Source organism: Charadrius vociferus, unplaced genomic scaffold, assembly GCF_000708025.1.
Source record: "Charadrius vociferus isolate BGI_N301 unplaced genomic scaffold, ASM70802v2 scaffold45, whole genome shotgun sequence".
NCBI lineage: Eukaryota > Metazoa > Chordata > Aves > Charadriiformes > Charadriidae > Charadrius > Charadrius vociferus.
Window position 1 is genome coordinate 191709 of NW_009648712.1, and position 20040 is coordinate 211748.

The 20040-nt window shown below is 41.8% G+C and overlaps 1 protein-coding gene across 1 annotated transcript in view; it reads right to left on the reverse strand.

Annotated features, from left to right (window-relative positions):
• EMILIN2 (elastin microfibril interfacer 2) overlaps nucleotides 1–310 on the reverse strand; it is a 35186-nt gene extending 34876 nt beyond the window's left edge. Inside the window, exon 1 of the mRNA XM_009886642.1 lies at nucleotides 46–310. Within this exon, the coding sequence (XP_009884944.1) occupies nucleotides 46–310 (265 nt within the window). The remainder of the gene's footprint in view (nucleotides 1–45) is intronic.
• Between the last annotated feature and the right edge of the window lie 19730 nt (nucleotides 311–20040).

Sequence of the window (20040 nt, forward strand, 5' to 3'; positions counted from 1 at the left end):
GAGGGTCGGGCCCTGGTAAAGAGCGGGGAAGGCAGGGGGCCGTGCGTTCCCCCAGGGCCCGGGGTCCGGGGGCAGAGGGCAGCCCCCAAAACACGGGCAAGTGGGGCTGGCGCAGGCCCGGTGGACTTGTGGTGCGAGTGAGGGAGGCCATGGTGGGCTTGCTGCCATGCACCGGCCCTGTGGTCCCACTGGACCCCACTGCCGTGACATGGTCGGTATTCCCTTGCATGGCCCAACGTGGCTCGTTCCGACCCTTGGGGCTGGGAGGACTGCTGGCAGCTGCCTCTGCTAGCGATGCACAGTAGGCCATTATTCGTCAGGAGAACCGTTCGCTGGGCAGAGAGAGCAGTGGGTATTCAGAGTCACTCAGGTGTTAAAATCTAACTCGGGCACGTTGAGTGGGTGACCTGCCCGTGTGAGGCCAACTGTGGTAGGTCCCACCATGGTCCAGAGCACAGGGAGGCCCCGCTGTCCTCCTCAGCTCCCACTTTTTTGAAGCGGTTGCTTTGGATTCAGGCAAAACTGAACAAAACGTCGAGGCTGGGCCAGGGCAGGCTGCTCCCACCAGAGGGAAGGAAGGGAAGGGAGAATCATAGGATCAGAATCATCTAAGTTGGAAGGGACTTTTAAGATCATTGACTCCAACCATTAACCTAACACTGCCAAAACCACCACTAAACCATGTCCCTAAGCACCATGTCTACCCATCTTTTAAATACCTCCAGGGATGGCGATTCCACCACTTCCCTGGGCAGCCTATTCCAATGTTTGATAAACCTCTCTGTGAAAAAATTTTTCCTAATATCCAATCTAAACCTACCCTGGCACAACTTGAGGCCATTTCCTCTTGTCCTATTGCCTGTTACTTGGGAGAAGAGACCAGCCCCCACCTGGCTACAACCTCCTTTCAGATAGTTATAGGGACCGATAAGGTCTCCCCTCAGCCTCCTTTTCTCCAGACTAAACAACCCCAGTTCCTTCAGCCACTCCTCATAAGACCTGTTCTCTAGACCCTTCACCAGCTTTGTTCCCCTTCTCTGGGCACGCTCCAGAAAGAGCGGTGCTTGGGTGGAGAAGAGGTCAGGTGGGAGATTCAGGAGCAGTGTCTGCTGCTGCTGCCGAGCCTGACCAGTCCCAACCCTGCCCACGTGCTCCCAGGCCTCCTGTGGCCACAGCAGCCGCTCGGGCTTTCTAGGACTCACATGCAGGCAAAGCAGGCAGCAGGGCCGGGACCTTTCTTCTGCTGTAGGCAGCGGCCTGCCTGAGGTGAACCTGGACCTCATTGTCTGCCCTGACCTGCTGAAACAGGCAGGTTTCATCGGCCAGTCTTGCAGTCAGTCAATGACTTCACTCAGTCTCCAAGTCTGCCAGAGAAATAAGCTTTACATGCTGAGGTCAAAATTACTCTTTCAAACTGCTTTTTAGTAATTGTTTCACTGGAAACATACACTAAAGGTTTCTGCCCCTGAGAGAAATGTATTCCATTACCGATGTGTAGGAAGACTTCGCTGGTGATAAGTAGCAGTGGGAAAATATGAGATTATTACTGTTCCCATTTCACTTGAAAAAACAGCACCCTCCTAACATTCTACAGCTGCTTTGGAGAGGGTAGCACCTCACTGTCTAAGAAATTATGCTTCAGGCAAAGGTTAAACAATTTGCTGCGCCACTGTTTACATTTGCAGGAGCATGCCATTCAGGCATCATTATTTGTGCCGGCAGAAATTATTTGGAGTTTCGCCAGCCTGAAGAAAGCAAGACTACAGTTCAGTCCCTAAAAAGCAACAAAGAAGGCTCTTTCTTCCTTTTTCCCCTCCTCATCGAGTCAAGGAACTTGTGAAGTTGGTCTTTTTCCAAAAGTGATGAGCAACATGGAAGAGCTGTACGTTGTCCCACAAAGGGAAAGTCATTAAGTAATGAAAGACTGAGATCATGCCCATCTTGAGAATGACTGCATAGTACAAAAATGAATAGGCTGATTTAAACAAAACGAACATGAAGCAGCGGTATGTTTCCATACACAAAATGCTGAGCTTATATCTTGGTGAAGGGAGGAAGAGCAGATGTTACCTGATTTGCCATGAGGGCACCTTTCTAACCTTCAAACCACAGACTCGCATGATCAAACACAACTCGGGGCATTGTTAGAAGGAGAGTCATTACAGCCTTTTGCTTACACTATGGATACGGCAGATAATAAGTCAAGAGTTGGTTGTAACTTCAGGACTCTGTCCTTAGAAAAATGTTTGTTCACTCAAGAACAGTGCAAGAAAGTGTCTCGCCTGTTTTCTGATATGGAAGAGTTGTCCCTTTACTGACTGGATCAACTACTTCGTAAATATTATGGAACAGGACTTTTGCTGCCGTTACTTTAAAAGGGTATGTGAGACTTCTTCCACTGAAAAGCATAGTGTATTTTTGAGTTTGTTTCATTTAAAATAAACCATAACAATGAAAAACAAAATCCTGCAGGACCATTTGCTTCTCCTTGCTGAAACCAGAGCTCTGTGGGAACTTGAATGTGAGCGCTGTTGCAGGGAGTGAAGTTTTATGCATGGCTGTGTGATGGCTCAGTAAGGAGTAACAGCAGAGGATGACTTGTGCTGAGAAGCATTGAGCTGAATAGAAATGGATGAATCTGGGCAGATGCACAGGGTTGACCTCAACTCCTCTGATATTCACACTGGGCCTATGATATCAGCTGATTCAACAACAACCAGAACAGAAACTGGGCTCTGCCAGGAGAATCTTCAGCTCAGGTGCTCACTGAACATGTGGTCCAAGCTCTGCTCATGGCTGCATTTTTTCTATGGGTGTAACTAGTTTTATTTCAGAGTGTAAGTATGAAGGTTAATAGTGCTCTCAAGGAGACAGCAATGCTCAGACTTTATTTTTCTGTGCTATATCCTCTCATCCCTAAAATTCACAGAAATCCCAAGGCAGATGATTCTTACAGCGCATGGAAAGCATCCCTCCACCCCTCCCTCCAAATGGAGCGCGTAGTCTGCGAGTGCACTGAGGAGCACTTCGATGACTGGCGAGGCCAGTACATGCTTTCTTTGGAGATGGAGATCACAGACGTGAGTCCATAAATCCTTTTAAATCATTTTAAAGTTCTTGTTTCTGTACTAAGCAGTCTGGCTGTGTTTTCAGCACCAAGATGAACTGCACTTTCATACTTCGTAACAGGATAATGATAGGGAAACAACTAGGGCCACGTGTAAGGGTCTGCCAGAGAGATAAAGGTGCACAGAGCGGATGGGCAGAATAAATAGCAAAAATATTATCAGTGTATTTACTACAGAACTCCAAAAGAGAAATTTGTCTTTAATAGTGTGGTGCATAGAGAGGAAATGGTGTTCTCCCTGCAGTTTACCTCTCTTGTGTATCAGCTCTTCCTGTAGATTTCAGCAATAAATTGCTTTGTGAATTCTCGGTTCCTTTTCTTCAAGTTCACCACCTCAAAAAATCGCTGTAATAACTTGAGATGAGTGGTTTTTAGAGAGCTGTTTGTACTCCCTTGATTCTCCTCTTTAACAAAAAAAAGCTCTCTCATCTAGAAATATTGTCTGTGGCACAGAAGATCTCCCAGGTATTCCTCACCTGGCCATCAGACGCGAGAAGCCAGCCTACAGCTGTGCATAGTCTGGCTTTAAATTTGCACTGTATTAACTCCGTCAATGAGTCAAAGCAGGTCACAGTGTCCCTCTGGAAAGATGAAACTGGTATTAGGGAACAAAGAAAAGTTTGAAAGGAAGCTGTAGGAAACTCCAAGCTAACAGAGGAAGGCTTGGATTCAGTTGTATGACGCATGCTGGTTTGGATGTACCAGGAAAAGCACTCCGTGGGGAAAGAGGAGTTTGAATACTGGTTTGCAGAGACATGATACAGCCCCGTTCCATTCATTTGGCCTGGTGTATATGTCGCTACATAGTAATCTTAACCTTAACCTTAACCTTTCTAATTCAAGTCTAGGATTGGTGTCCTCAAACGTCTCCCCTCTCAGATCAGATCATGAGCTTTTTTTGCAATACCTTTTCTAAAATTATTCCCCACTGCAAGAGTCAGGCTTCAATTTTGAAATTTTTATGTGTAATCACCTCTCTAAAGTCAGCCAGGCGCATATTTAGCTGTGAACGTTTAATGAAAATTAATGGCTGAATGAAAAGTGAATAACAGATGTTAATAACGTTACTATTTATAAACATGTTAAGTTAAAGAATCCAAGCCCTAGCCAGGATTGAATAAGTAAACAAAGTAGAGGAGGGAGATCAGAAGATTTTGGGTTCCTTTTTACTGGAGAGCCACCTCGGAGGGCCACAGCAGTTACACAACTATGAAGATTTTGTTGATTCCACAAAAAAAGGTCTGTAGTGGAGATCCACTCTAGCAGCTTTGGAGTATGCAGAGAAATAGCCAGTGTGGTCCTGACCGGTGCTCAGGCCACATATTCACCTAGCTGAGGTCCCATATTCGCCTATCTAGGTGCTGCCAGTATCATGTCATATGGGCTCCATGGAACAGGCTTGGGGATGTTTCAGTGCATGGGTGGGCAACCTGGCAACTCCAGCCCTTCTTCCTTGGTGTTATTTCCTTTTTGAGGGAAAATGTTTGTGCCAAGTTTATTTATTTAAACAGAAAAAACAAATCAGTGTATGACAGACAGCCCAAACATTGCCCAGTTGTGGCACGCATTAAATGTTTGTATTAAAACTGATGTTCTTTGTTGTCATAGTTATGGTTTTGGCTAGAGAACAAAATAAGCAAAGGCTAGTCCCTGGGAACAGCAATCTGAGTACACTATTACAATCGGCTTAAGGCTTCAAGGCAGGACAGCAGAGATCAATATACATTATTCTCCATCAGGAAGAATGATCTGCCTGAGTGTTGGAGCATTGTAAACCACAAATATGCCACGCTTGTGGAATGTCCTATCTACTTTGTGCTGAATAGTCATGACAACTAAAAGAAATAGTGATTAGGGTCTACCCTGATTCCATAGGGAAGATAAGCACTCTCTCATGTTACTTGCTATATGATGTGAGAGGACTGAATGACATATCATCCACTGTTACCATGGATTTCCGAACACAGCAAGTCTGGAGCCTGTGCAGAGAGAAGGTATCAGAATACAGGATGACAATCAGAAGAGAACATTTTAATACTCCACAAGATCTTTGGGTGAAGAGCCTGAGGTGGGCTGACACATGCACAAAGGTGGAAGAAGCACTGGAAAGATCAGAGGAGATCAGCATTTCCTGGCAGACTGGTTGGGGGTAGGAGGGTAGAGGAGATATGGGGAAGAGGTTTCCTTTGTGTCTCCTTATCTTTGATTTGGTAGAATTGCCAAGTGACTTCAACGGAGAAGGTGCATAATACTCTTTTTTTCTTTCCACGGCTACTGCTGCTCTAACCTGCACATACAGTAGGACAAAGTTGGTTCATACAAAGCTACCTGCACACAGACCCTTCAAAAAACCTGTGGGCAAATTGCTGAAGTGTACTTAAAGACTGAGTCTGACACCGCATGCGTTGTTTATCTTTGCCATAAAGAGTTTCTTCCAGTCTTGCTTGTTATGAAATCAAGAATTGTCATGTTTGGTTACAGTTGTACTGGTTACTCTGGTTTTCATAGAATCATAGAATGGTTAGAGTTGGAAGGGACCTTAAAGATCATCTAGATCCGGCTCCCACCTTCCACTAGACCAGGTTGCTCAAAGCCCCATCCAACCTGGCCTTGAACACTTCCAGGGATGGGGCATCCACAGCTTCTCTGGGCAACCTGTTCCAGTGCCTCACCAACCTCACAGTAAAGAATTTCTTCCTAATATCTAATCTAAATCTACCCTCCTGCAGTTTGAAAACATTACCCCTCGTCCTATTACTACACTCCCTCATAAAGAGTCCCTCCCCATCTTTCCTGTAGGCCCCCTTTAAGAACTGGAAGGCCACAATAAGGTCTTCCCAGAGCCTTCTCTTCTCCAGGCTGAACAGCCCCAACTCACTCAGCCTCTCCTCATAGGAGAGGTGCTCCAGCCCTCTGATCATCTTCAGAGCTCTCCTCTGGACTCGCTACAACAGGTCCGTGTCCCTCTTATGTTGGAGGCCCAGAGCTGGATGCAGTATTCCAAGTGGGGTCTCGTGAGACCGGAGTGTAGGGGCAGAATCACCTCCCTTGACCTGCTGGCCACACTCCTTTTGATGCAGCCCAGGATGCAGTTGGCCTTTTGGGCTGTGAGCACACATTGCCATTCTCACCCACCGACACCCCCAAGTCCTTCTCCTCAGGGCTGCTCTCAATCCATTCTCCACTCAGCCTGCATTTGTGTTTGGGATTGCTGTGACCCATGTGCAGGACCTTGCACTTGGCCTCATTGAACTTCTTGAGGTTTTGATATCTCACCTGTGATGGTAATGCAATATTTCAGAATAAAGAATAAAACTGAGGGCATTAATTATTGTGCAGTCCTTACCTCCAATACAGGGCGGCTTCTAGAGTTTCACAGCATGCACTGCCTTTCTTTATGTGCTTCTCTCTGACTGAATGTGTCAGATTTCAGCTTTCACGATTTTTTAGAGATGAGCTGGAAAGGAGAGAAGGGGAGTGGCACATGATTTTACAGTGTTTGGGACAAAGTTGTCAACAGATTTTTAAACAATTACATTGTTTCTGATAGAAAATTACATGATTCTGAAGCTTTGTTTCCTTGTTCATCAGTTTTTCCAGTCTCTTGCTGAAGTTTCCAGTGCTTTAACTAAGCAAGAAAGTTACATGAGTTTAACCACAACAGGTGCAACTTTCTATGCAGATATAATCTCAGTTTAGGTATAACAGGGGAAGGTTTATGTCAAGGATTTGATTAAAAATACAGCAAGTCCACTTAATATTAAAATAAGAAGCTCTCCCTCAAAACAAGAGGCGGAAATTCTCAATGTCGATAAGATCTAATACTGTAATTCACACCATCGTTCTTGCTTCCTTGGAAAAAATAACTCCTGGACTAATTATGTCCCAATAAAAAAAAAAAGACTGCTAGTTTTAAGGAAGCCTTCTGTACACTTCTTCTGATTCTTATCTATTTTGGTTAAATAAAAAAAAAAAAAGCAAGGTTAAATTTAACTTCTGCTCAATTTGCACACTGTAAAGAAGATTTAGGGTTCTTAAAGAAATTTTGTGTCTCAAAGTGAGCTAACCAAACACAAAAATGCCAGGAATATTTTAAATAAGACCTCATTAGGTAAAGACCATGGCCGCAAATATTTCATGCCTCTCTGCAGTCACACTGTGTTTTTAAAAGAGGATTTATATAGGCTAGTTCATTTTTCTGATTCACCCATTTGGACACTGAGCAAATTTCTTCAGCTTCTCTAGTTTCTCCCTGGTTTCTCCCTGGTAGAAAGTGCTGCTCATTATTTGTCCTGTAAATTCTCATTAAGGTTACAGCAGCTCAAATGTGTAAAAACCCAAATAAAACACAAGAACAAAACCAAAACCTCTTTTCATCTGCCTTCTCCAATCTTATATTTTTGCAGCATAATGAGGGGATGTAGCTGTCCTTAATCTCAAAAACTACAACTCAAAATGTATGACTGCAGCTTCTAGTGAACAAAGCAAAATGACAGCTCCAGGCCCCGGTGCCTGCAGGCAGCAAGATTGCTCACCAGAAATGCAAAACTATGGAGAGGAAGGGGGGTGGAGAGCTCCTTTAAGCAGATCACTCTTGTCACCCTTCCCCAAGGCAATTTCCTCCTCCCTGCGCAGTACCCAATGGTGCAGTACCCAATGGTGCTGTTGTGTAGAATGACACTGGCAACCTCCTACAAATACAGGATGAGCCTATAATACTTTTATGTGCACACACCGACTAAAGGAGCAGAACCTCCTATATACTAGTAAGGCTATCACAGTCCAATTCATAAAAATGGACACTTAGCTTCTACCCAAAAGTGTTTACAGTCAAATCAGGCTCAGGCGGCAAATCATATGCTGTCTGTTTCTCAGCACACCTGTAAGCTCCAGTATACCTCATTTTGTCATAATGTGAAATGCAAAGCAAACTGATCATTTTTTTGCAGTTGCTTTTGATTCTCTGTTTATCGTTCCAGAGTTTCAAAGGAGGTGGCAATTTTAGAAAATGAGAAGTTAAACAAAAGAAGGAAGAAAATGTAAGAGGCTGCACAAGAGCGTAACTGAGGATAAGACACAAAAAGGCATTGGAGGTAAGAAGGTGCGGAAAGAGGAGCTCAGGAGCTCTGTGGTGTAAGAATGGGCAGCATCTTGCTGTGATAGTATGTTCAAATCCTGTGAAACATCATTATTCAAACCATTGCCTTATTGTGTTGTACTATCTTGTACTTCATGTACTCTAACTAACGTGAATTTCAATCAGTTGGGGCTGAGGGGAAAGTGTTTGTTCTTCCTCAGGCCCTCTGTGTCTTGGGAGAGGCTGTCTGTAAATGTTCCCCTTTTGAACCCTGAATATCTTCTGAAGGGATGTGTGGTTGCAAAGACAAATATACCAAGGAGCATATTCCACTAGAAAAAAGGGAAGTTTATATCTTATTCAGTCTACAAAAAATTATCTGTGGTTATTCTAGAGATTGTTCTAGAAATTATTCTCAAGAAATGTTTCTCATTGTGTCCTAATTGTGTGTTAATGAGACTGCGCAAACCATTTGTGTTGAATTTGCCAGGGCTGCAATTAAATAAACTGGTGATAGCAGTGCTCTTGTTTGATCAGTTAAGCAATCTAAATGAGCCAAGGGCAACATCCTTAAAGTAGGTAAGTACTTCACTCCCACCGATTTCGATTTCGATGGCAGTTAAAAGCCTGCATCTCCATGAAAACTAGAGGTTAAGAACTCAAGATTTGTTTCCATCAAACCTCTGCTGGGTAACATCAGTAGATACCATCTGTACGCATTGTGTGCCTCCCTCTGTCGCCTTCTCTTGAAAGTCTCAGGCAATAATCAATAGCTTAATTAAACAAATCAAATATTCTTTTGTTCAGACATGCTGGGTTAAAGCAATGCGATGGCTCAGTTAGCAAAATCCATGGAGAATGGGGAAGTACGGAAGTGTTTTCCACGCGATTGTTGCCTTGATGATTGTTTCTTCCCAGTACTGGGAGAGGTGGGTAGGTAGGTCTGAATACATACCTCCTAACAAGTAGTGGACCTTGTAGTTAATTACAATTAGTAGAAAGTGAGGAATATCTAAATATGTATTTAAACTGTCTCATAGCTAACCACTGAAGTTTTCATTCTGCATTGTAACAACCTTTAGCTAAGTATTTATTGATATTGATAAATATTTAGATTTTAGAAGATCTCAGAGATTTCAGTAGTATCTGTAAGTTATTTATGAGATGAGTCCAGCTCAGTCTTGAGTTTCCTTTTTCCCACCTGAGATCAAAACCTCATGGTGACACCATTTCCTCTGATTCTTTCAGACACGTCCTACACTTCAGCACCCTTCCTGCTGCAGGCTGTACAGATGAGCGTTCTTGATCAGCCACAGACTTGTATCCTCTTTAGTTTGTCTTTTATTGTTAAAAGGAAACATCCATTGCCAAAGGAGGGTGTGTCATTTTGGAAGAGCAACATCTACAGGAATAATGGTTGATGGAGAAGAAGTTAAAAAATATGAACGTTGCTGCTGTGTTTCCTGTGTGGTGGATTGAAAACCAGGGGATCAAATGACTGTGATGCTTCCACTGAACAAGAAGACTGAATGCAGTAGTGGTAAAATGAACTCATGGTTTCAGAATTTACTTAAGAGAACATAAGATATGAAGAATTTATGTATAGCAGCATGTGTTCAAGAATGAACTCAGTCATGGACTCAGTTCAGGGCATCTGGCATTATTTACAGCATTCGCTTTTACTTTTAGGAGCACAGAATTTCAGGCTCTCAGTGTTATTTAAAATACTTTTTTTTTTATGACAGTTAAAATGGAGCCCAAAAGTTTAGGATAAACTCTGTCGGGGATTGTTAATACTCTTTGTCCCTGTTGGTGTTAGGCTTCTCTTTTTATTCCTTTTAGCCACTTAGAGGATACTGCAGTGGGGTCATTACTGCTCTAGGATGAGAAATGATTAAGGAAGGAATCCTGTTGTTTTATAAGTACCTGGCAGTGATGATGGAGAAGATGAACAAAATTAGAGCTCTGTTGTCTTCAATATTATACAGTCACAAGCTTTGTGCCAAGGCCTGGTCTCTACAGAGAGTTTTGCCACTTCAGTTATACTAACAGTGTTGAAGCCAAAAAAAGATCTCTAGATACAGATGTGGTTATCATGCATAAACTGGTATAGCCTAGTGCAGTTTGGGAAGTGGTTAAACCCTGTGCCAGATGAAATTCCCCATATTCCAGTAATAACAGCACCCACGCTAAGTGTTGCAGTCCAGCTGAGGTTGGGATGGAGGGGGAGGCAGTGAGAAGGGAGCAGAGAAGGAGTAGGGAGGTTTTGTCTTTTCTTTCATGTTGTATAGCTCTTCCTGAAAGAAATTAAAAGCTTACATTTGTCATTACTCTTTAGAAATATATTGGCTATCATTTCCATCCTTTCAAAGTTAATTGGGGAGAAACAGGACAATCTCTGCTGTGAGATGCTGCCTTACTTCATGTCAGTCTACACATTCAGTTTGGACAGTTTTCCAATGTTACCAACAATAGGCTACTTGAAGGCAAACATTCAATTAATAAGTCACACCAGCTCGTTCCTGCTGTTTCCCTGAAGTTTGTGATTAATAAAGAAATGACATCACAGAAGCTGTAGATGTAGACATATTTTTAAACTGCACTAGGGGAAAATAAATTGTCTGAAGCACGTTAGGATGTTTGCTAATGGGAGGTCAAGGAATTCACTGCAAATTATTACACACTGTAATTTCACTGCAAATAGTATACTGTAGAAGATTAGCAAGAATTATGGGGATAGTTCTCTTTCACAGAAGACTTCTGTATCCAGAGCATATGAAGCAAGCCAAATGTCTAGAAACAGTGACTGTGTATAATTGAAGAGGTTTAGATTAGTTTTGGATAAGTCAGAAGAGCCACTTCACTGACTGTATCCTGAGACAGCCAAAACTTCACTGCCTCATGCATGAGTTGTCCTTTTTGCCCTGAAAAAGTGGGAATGCTCCCAAGACCTTTATTCCTAGAGAGGTCTGATCAGTTCAATGGACTTTACAAGTTAAAACAGTGAAACCCTGATGGAGGAGGAACGTCTTATCATTCTTATATTATGGGATGTATTCTGTTACATCAGTCTTCAAAAAAAATGAGGCAGAAAAAATAATCTCTGCAACTACTGTGCTTCATTTGTCTTTACATTTTTTTAAGTATTGCAGCATCTCATACACTTTGCTTTTTCATTCAAGCTCCAGTTCCTGGAATTCCAGCGTGATTTGAGCACTTCAGATTGTATTGCAAGAAAAAGTTAGTTCTGGCATTCCTTTGCAGAGACTAATTTGAAAACCTGACTCAAAACCATCCTACAGACAGAGGAACAAAAAGGCAAGTACAAAGAATTGTATACTTCTTAAATCTCATGTCTTTTAAGCCAGTCTCCTGATTTTTTTCTTGCTAGAGCTCTGTTGTAACTTACTGTCTTTATCCAACTGCTTCTGACTTTCAGCTGTTCTCTGGAGTTGGCAATGTAGATTATTTTACAGCACTATTTGCTATGTGGCATATTAAAAGACAACAAAGACTTTAACTGCTCTATCCAATTATAGAATCAGAATTCTTCACTCTTCTATCTTCTAGTTCAGCCTTCCTTTACAATTACTTTATTCCATTTTCCTTGCATGTAAGCTGTCTCTGGTACAGGTCATTTATCTGGGTGGAGTTATTGGTGTGAAACTTACAGAATAGGTACTTACTGCAACTTAGAGTAAAAGCCACTTTCCCTTCTTCTCCCTCAACTGAGTCTGTGGTAACTGGGTATTTATATTTCAGCTGCCGCCTGAATGTATAGACAGCACTTCATGCCTGACTCATTTCTTGGTGACTTGCAAAACTCTTCTGAGATGGGTAAGTGTTCAGGCTTCATAATTGCTTCCAGGCTTTAGTGATTCTAAGTGTGAGGAGCTCAGCTTAAAATTCAAGCCTAGATACTTTGTATGGATACACTCTTTTGTTTTTAGGCAGTTAATTAAAAAAAAAAGGGAAAAAAAAGAAGGCTCCACAGCCAAACATTGCAACATAGGTTGGACACACATCCAGGGGTGGAAACAAAACAATCCTTTTCTACAGACTGTCTCTAGGGTCTGGTCCTGTTTTGCAATTGGCAAAAAATGGTTATAAAAGATATTACACTGACAACAAAACCTCACTGCTCTTAAGGACAAGGTTGGCTTGGGCCTTTTGAAGGCGAGAGGCCTCTGCAGGTTCCACACTCTCTGTGAAGCACGCGCTGCCCGTGAAAGCGAGCAAGAGCAGTAAGTATAAAGTTGTTCAGTGTACGTGGAGTTGGTGCTGTAGCTGAGATTGTTGATAATGCACAATATATCCGTTTGTGGTTCTTAGACCACTAGGAGACTGGTCTGCAGGGTATTGAGAAAAGTGGGCAATTGCTGTGAAACTAGCCAAAATACCAACAAAAAACATTTTTATTTGCTTATCCTTCCGGACAGTACATTTGATTGTACAATACAGGGAATCAGTTTGTACAGAGTATGTCTTGGCTGGTAGATCCTGGGAACCGTTTCAGATGGGAAGCCTGAATTCTGGCCCCCTGCATCTGTGCTTTAAGGTGTTAGCGTCTGATGTGGCCACATGGACCTGCTGCTGCTTTAAACACAGACTTTTGGAACATTCAAAATTGTACACACATAAATGAATGATGATGTCTACCTCTAGTTAAGCCATTTATCCAGTGTAGTAGAGGACCAGACTGTTGAAAAAGACAAGACCCACCCACAGCTGTTCTCTAATAATTGTTAGAACCTTGGTTCTTTTTCTGATATTTTAAATAAACAAAATGGGTTTTAAAACCTTAATCTTGAGTGCAGATTACTAAATGACACTTAGATCATCCGAAAGAACCAGATTTTGCAGCTATAACAGATCAAGTCTATTTGTCATCCCCATCGTGTACACAAATGGGCACTGAAAGAGAGCCACTAGATTGTGTTCTGAAAGTGGAAATCCAATGGCTTGATTTTCAGTAGTACAGAATAGCCAGCAGCTCCCACAGAAATCTATGACATCGCTGCCTACAGGAAAGAATCCTATTTAATCATCTTTCATTTCCATCCTGGAGGAATTTATACCAGCACACTTAACCTGAAGTTTAGGAAAGAAAAAATTAATTGTGTGGAATGACATCCAGCACTTCATCTTCAAAGCCTTCCAGACCCTTTGGCAGAGATAACCTGATAGTTCTTTTTCATCCTAAAGATTCTGGTTTTCCTTTTTTCTTTTGAGAGGAAATTTACATTTACCACTCACAAATCTTTCTCAGTCTTTACTAAACCTATATATGCAGAGGATTAGAAAACTTTTTTAAAAGGTAAGTTGCCAGAGGAAATTATGCAAATGAAAGCTCTAGATGTTATGGATTCTGAGATGGCATTATTTATTTTTCACCTAAGTGAATTTTAATGGGATTTGACTACTTCTGTATCTCTCTTTTTGTGTAGCTGCTTTGCCAAAGTGTTTCAAGAGCAATAATGGGCATTGCCTAAAACCTGAGGAATGTTCTCACAAATTTCTTTCTTTCCCAGGAATCAGGAGCACTGCTGGAAGGAGTGAAGGGAGATATACAGTCAGCGTGCATGCAAAATATGGAAAATAGGTTCCAAAGACAGAGCAGACTTAAAAGCGATAACCGTGATTTTGAAATTGAGAAACATTCTGGAAGTTGAGAACAAAAGAATGAGGTAACAATTAATAAACTTACTGATTTCCAAATTTTTAACTGTATTGTAAATGTTTTGCAAAATTGCATTTTAATGCAGAACACTGAACTGCTTTCTGCTTTGCCAACTAAGGAAAAAGAGCCCAGATTTCTTTCCAGTTCTTACCCCCCAGGAAGATGGCATATTGTTCATTATTATTTTTCACATGCAATCTCTGCACATGCAGGAGAGTTTTTCAACAAAGGGAAGACTCACATTTCAAGTACTGCTGTGGAAAATGTTCCATATCATCAGGTCCTTGACATACTACATAGATGTGTCAGCATGTCTTTATAAGGATCTGGAACAGTCAGTCTTGGCAACAGAGCTAACCAGCAAACCCTTTGACCCTAAATTCCTCTAATTTGATAACGTTATCATGCATTTGACACAGGTCACTATTACACTCTTACATACAGGAATCTTTCAGAGAGAAACTGCATAACACTTATTCAAGAGAAATCCAGTTTGAAGCGATAAGCTAGACCCCAAAACAAATACATTGCCTTTGTTTTTTGGCTATGAAAGTTTTCTTTGCTGAATGCAAGAGGATCTAAAACATGAAACAATTTTGACAGATCACTTGAAAAGATGGTTTTACCATTAGGAAGATCCATCTGAAAAAGTGGAAAGAAAAAAAAAAGGTGTGAAAATATACCATTTGATTCAACATCATGAAGCATGAATGAGGTTTGAAGTTCCTTAGGAGCATCCTGAGTGTGGAAGTTGGAATATAGACAAAACTGAATAAACCGTGTTAATTCCAGATAATTCTATTTGCCAAAATTCTAACAAAAGCTTCCACGTTCTGATCTTTCTCCAAGCCTGGCAGAGACCCCTCCAGACCTTTAGAGAATGCAAGAGAGTTCAAAAGTTCACTTGTTATTTGCACTTCAACACATTTGGCTAAAATAATGTTTCCAATATTTCTTACCACCAGAAGTGATATAAATTACCATTCTAAGATAAAAGAAAGTAGAGCACTTCAGGAAAAAATTCAACATGAACATTTTAAATGTATTTACAGGATTTAAGAAACAGTGTATCAATGTATAAAGAGCAACTTTTCTCCAGAATACCTGACACGTTGTATATAAAGCACACAAAGTGCATATATCCATAGATATTTCTCTTTCTCCAAGCCCACTTAACTTAGTTTTCTAGAAAATACTGCTTATACTCTGAAATATTAATAATAACATAAAAAATTACTTGGACTTGCATAGCCTAGAACACATGTTCCCACGCTGTGATTCAGTGGGTGGTTGAGTAACTGGGGATTAGACGGCTCTGGCTCTGAGAGCCACAAAAAACCCCACAAGGAAGATAGGAAATCTGAAAAAAAAATCAGTGTATTTTCTTTCCCATAAGAAAAATGGCTTATTGCTCTACCACGCCTTACTTAAAATTGATTCCGTCTCCGTGATCTTTCAGTGACTCAGGGAAGTTACGTGATCACAAATACAAGGAAAAGTGGCCCATAAAAAGTCTTTCGGACTAGGGTATTTGGGATAAGTAAGTCGAAAATCAGCTGCATTGAGGTTTTGCAACGTATAATCACTAGAATCCTGAATCTGAGCCTACCTGTCAATGTCAGGAGTCTTGCTGGTGAGGTCGTCCGTAATTCTACCACAGTAACTCTGTCCAATGTTGATAGACTTGTCCATCTCTCACTTCGGCTTTCATGTTATATCTCAAATACTTACCTGGGATTTTATTTTCAGGAGCTCCAGCAGTTTCTGGTTTTCTGTTCATCCTCTCTGTTGCCTTCAGCATCTAATTGTAGGGAACTCCTACCACGGAGCCGAGTCTCTTGGGGGCTCTTGAAGTCATCTGTCAGTGGCCTCCATAGCTGGTTCATCTCTAACCCCAAGCCACTTCAGTCTTGGAAGCATCCAGCAGAGGCCTAACAAACTGGCAGGTCTCCTTTAGGGAGATGTAAGACTTTGGACCCAAATTTCAAAGCGGTGATGTCGGATTCCTTATGCCTTCTCCACCGCTTCCACAATTCCTCCTTCCTTGCCACACACTCCTCCATTCAGACTTCTCTGAGGGCTCTCGTTTATATTTGAAATACCTTCACATGTGTGCATGGCAAAGTTTGGTAGAGCAGAGAGAGACTCTGAGGGCATCACAAGCTTACTCTCAGTAACAGTTAAGAAGAAAAGGTAAAGGCCCTTTTGGCTTTGTGCAGCGTGAAACAAGTACAGCCCTCTGCCAGCACTCCTGCTGGCCTCAGTGTTCGCAGACTAAGGAGGACAAGAATGGTCCAATCTCATACAGGTTGGATGCTCTGACGCTGACACCCAGATGGGCTCAGTTCCGCAGGTCGATCAAATCTCCAGCCAGAGTCCAGCTGGATAAGTCAGTCTTGGCCCGACCACCCACTTTCAGAGAGACTTTTTTCCCTTCAAGCTGTGCATGACAATAAACTGCCTCTGGCATCCAAAGGCTCTTCACACAGAATGTAATTACAAACTTCAAAACGGTGGTTAAAATGCCAATGAAGGACATGATTAGTTGCAAGCTTACACATGTCTGTCTAACAACACACTGCAACAGCCACACACCATTATTTAGTAATTGATCTAACCATCCCCATTTTTACCACACTGTTGCAGCAGTTTGACTCAAATAGCTTTTCTGTATACCTTCAGATCTTCAGGTCAATTCAGGCACAGATGACGGAACATACAGTCGCTATACTGAAGGCAGCTCTCTGAAGCCAATTTATCTGCCAAAACCCCCAGCTGCAACAGAAGCAGGCTCAATTTCAGCATGTGAGGCTTCTTGCACATGTACCAGTCTTCAGTGGGCTTCCACTTCAGCAGCTCTGCTTTGATTTCCTCCCATCACTGCGCTAGCTCTGGTATGCATTACTAAAACTACTCTCATGACTACTTCTGCCAGAAATCCCTAACATTATGAGGACTTCTAACCATCCCTTCTCACTTTTCACAAGACATCCTCTGTCCTAGAATCGCCCCAGGACTCTACTGAAGAAAAGAAGCTCTTGAGCAACTTGCAGAATGGCCTCCTCCATTGTTTCAGAAGAATTCTTTTCACTGCATTCCTCAAGCTGTCATGAATCTTTTTCTTGCACAACCGGCTCTTCCAGCTGGAGCAGAGCTGGTCCTGCTATCTGTGACTTCAGATAGAGCAGTCCTTAATTTAGGGTCGATATTACACACGTGCGTGCACGTACATGCTAAAAGATCTTTAGAGTTAAAAAGACAGGTTCTTGAAAGGAAGACAAAGCAGGAGCACAGCAGTCCAACTTGCCGTTTATTATGAGGTAGTCTTTAATTAAGTACTAATTTTATGATACTGCCATTTCATTACTATGTTTTGGATCTAGTCATAAGAACATGATAAAACCAGGAGCTGTGTGTAATATGAAATACTTGTTTTCACTAGCGGCTTGCTGGAGAAAGTTAACTTTTAGGTTTTTGGGATAATTTCTGTTAAACAAAGTAGCAGCAACTTTTAATTCAATAATCCAGTTTGATATTCAGTAACTTTAACCTACCACTTTTTTTTTCGTGAAAAAAGATGAGTGAGAGGTTCCCACAGTTAGTTAATTGGTTCACCAGTCTTCCAAACTTATAACTGGGGGAAAACAAAGTAATTGTCCTGTTCTAGAAATTAGTCTTGAATGCAACAATTTGTGTATTTCTTGCATGATATGGTTCAGCTGATTTGCCAAAGTTATAGGATGAGGGATAAAAAGGGAGTGGATAATAGGACTTAAGAGCCCACTGAATGTTCTTCAAGCAATTAGAATGTAACATTCCTTTACTAAAAAAAAGTTAATATTATATAGTTTAGGCAAAAATTCTTGGACTATGTTATTAGATGAAAAATAATAGTAAGACTGGGAAACAGTTCTGGTGTCATAAAATATTTTCAATTTTGGCAAATTGAAGGAAGGTCTATACTTTGTGGCCCATTTCTGTTGCAAACTACATGTGCGCTTGATTGGATGCACCCAAACAGGGCCTAAATATTGTAGTCATAAACAGCTAGCTGCTAGCATACTATAATGTAATTACACACAAAGTAATGAGTGGGGATTTCTTTAGTGCCCTCGGAAATACTCAGTCCTATAAAAACAGGTGAGAGTTGTAAGAGCCCATTAACATAATTAAACATAAAATAAAAATTGTGGATTTAATGTATTTACAAATTGAAAGTCCTTGTTGTTTGCCTCTAATATCTGAAAATTTTCCTTAGTTTTATGTATAGTTTAGTTAAAAACAAAATTGCATTCAGTAAGTTTACACGCACACGCATATATGTAAGTTGTGTTTGTTAAAGCTGAGAGCGCTCTGTTCCTTGGAACCATTTCATTGCAGAGACAACAACACAGAAGTGGAGTGTCTGTGGAGCATAAGTACATCTGGTCAACACCGTCGCTCTGTTGCAATTTTGTGCATTTCCATAGCCTCAGTGGGTGTGGAAGACCCTGTTTATGGAAATACAGAATAGCAGAGGAATTATACGTGTGCATATACATATATATCTTTGTGTGCGTATGCACACACACATCTATACTTTTTATGAAACAGAAATGATCCCTGTTGCTGAAGCCTGGGGAGATGATCTGTTGTGGCAGGAATGTCAAGATCATTGGATACACCCTTTCCAGCAACAGGCAGAAAGGGAGGCTAATAGCTACTTTATACCGAAAGATACTGTTACTGCTACAATCAGTAAAATGTGTTTTAATTGCCAGAGGATAAGCAAACAGACTTTTTAAAAAGAAAATATTAAAACTAATTTGGGCTTCTCCTATGCTGGACTGCATCCTGGCAGGTGAAAAGGAATTGACTGCAGATCTGTTCTGTGATGGTTGCCTCAGTGGAAATGATTATGCTTGCTGTGTGCTAATCGGCTTTGTTTCCCAAATATAAAGAAAACTTGGGAGCAGAATTTACTGGGAGGAAGTGTTGATGCATGAAGGCAGGCAACATTTTAATGACAGTTCCGTACTAATGCTTTATTAAATGTCCGTAAAATGACACCACCACAACCTCAGCCACATTCTATAATCACAAAAGTCTTTGATTAAGAACCCCTGTTCCACTGGCTGGGAAAAGAGATGAAAAAAATACCTTTAAAAGCAATGCTGACTCCTTTGCTGCTATAACATGGAAAAAAAAGAAAGTAAAAGAGAAGTATACTTGAGGAGTCAGAAAATACAAACTGTGGTAAAGCAGGATGAAGGTAGCAGTAGAAAATGACTGTTAGGATTAACAAAAAAGAAAGAATGAAGTAAACTGACTCCTGGAATGGAGTATTTGTCCAAACAATTAATATTTTTAATGAATCTTCAAAGACCTGAGCAGCATCAAGTAAAATGGAGTTCTTTGTTTGAATCATAGAATGGTTTGGGTTGGAAGGGACCTTTACAGGTCATCCGGTGCAACCTCCCTGCAATGAGCAGGGACATCTTTAGCTAGATCAGGCTGACTCAGAGCTCCATCCAACCTGACCTTGAATGCTTCCAGGGATGGGGCATCTCCCACCTCTCTGGGAAACCTGTGCCAGTGTTTCACCACCCTCGTTGTAAAAAACCTTCTTACTGATATGTAATCTAAATCTACCCTCTTCCTGTTTGAAGCCATTACCCCTCATCCTATCACTACATACCCTTGTAAAAAGTCCCTCTCCAGCTTTCTTGTAGGCCTGCTTCAGATACTGGAAGGCTGCTATAAGGTCTCTCCGGAGCCTTCTCTTTTCCAGGCAGAACTACCCCAACTCTCTCAGCCTCTGATCATCTTCGTGGCCCTCCTCTGGACTCGCTACAACAGCTACACAGTCTTTCCTGTGCCATCCAGAGGCCCCTTGAGAAGCTCAAGAAGTGGGCCCTTGTGAACCTCACAAGGTCCAGTAAGGCCAAGTACAGGGTCCTGCACTTGGGTCAGGGGAACCCCTGGCATCAGTACAGGCTGGTGGAGGAGGAATTGGTTGGATGGTCACATCCAAAGGGTAGTGGTCAATGGCTCAACGTCCAGATGGAGATCGGTGACAAGTGGTGTCCCTCAAGGGTCCTTACTGGGACCAGTACTGTTCAATATCTTCATCAATGACAGACAGCGGGATTGAGTGTGTGGTTGACGCAGCTGTGG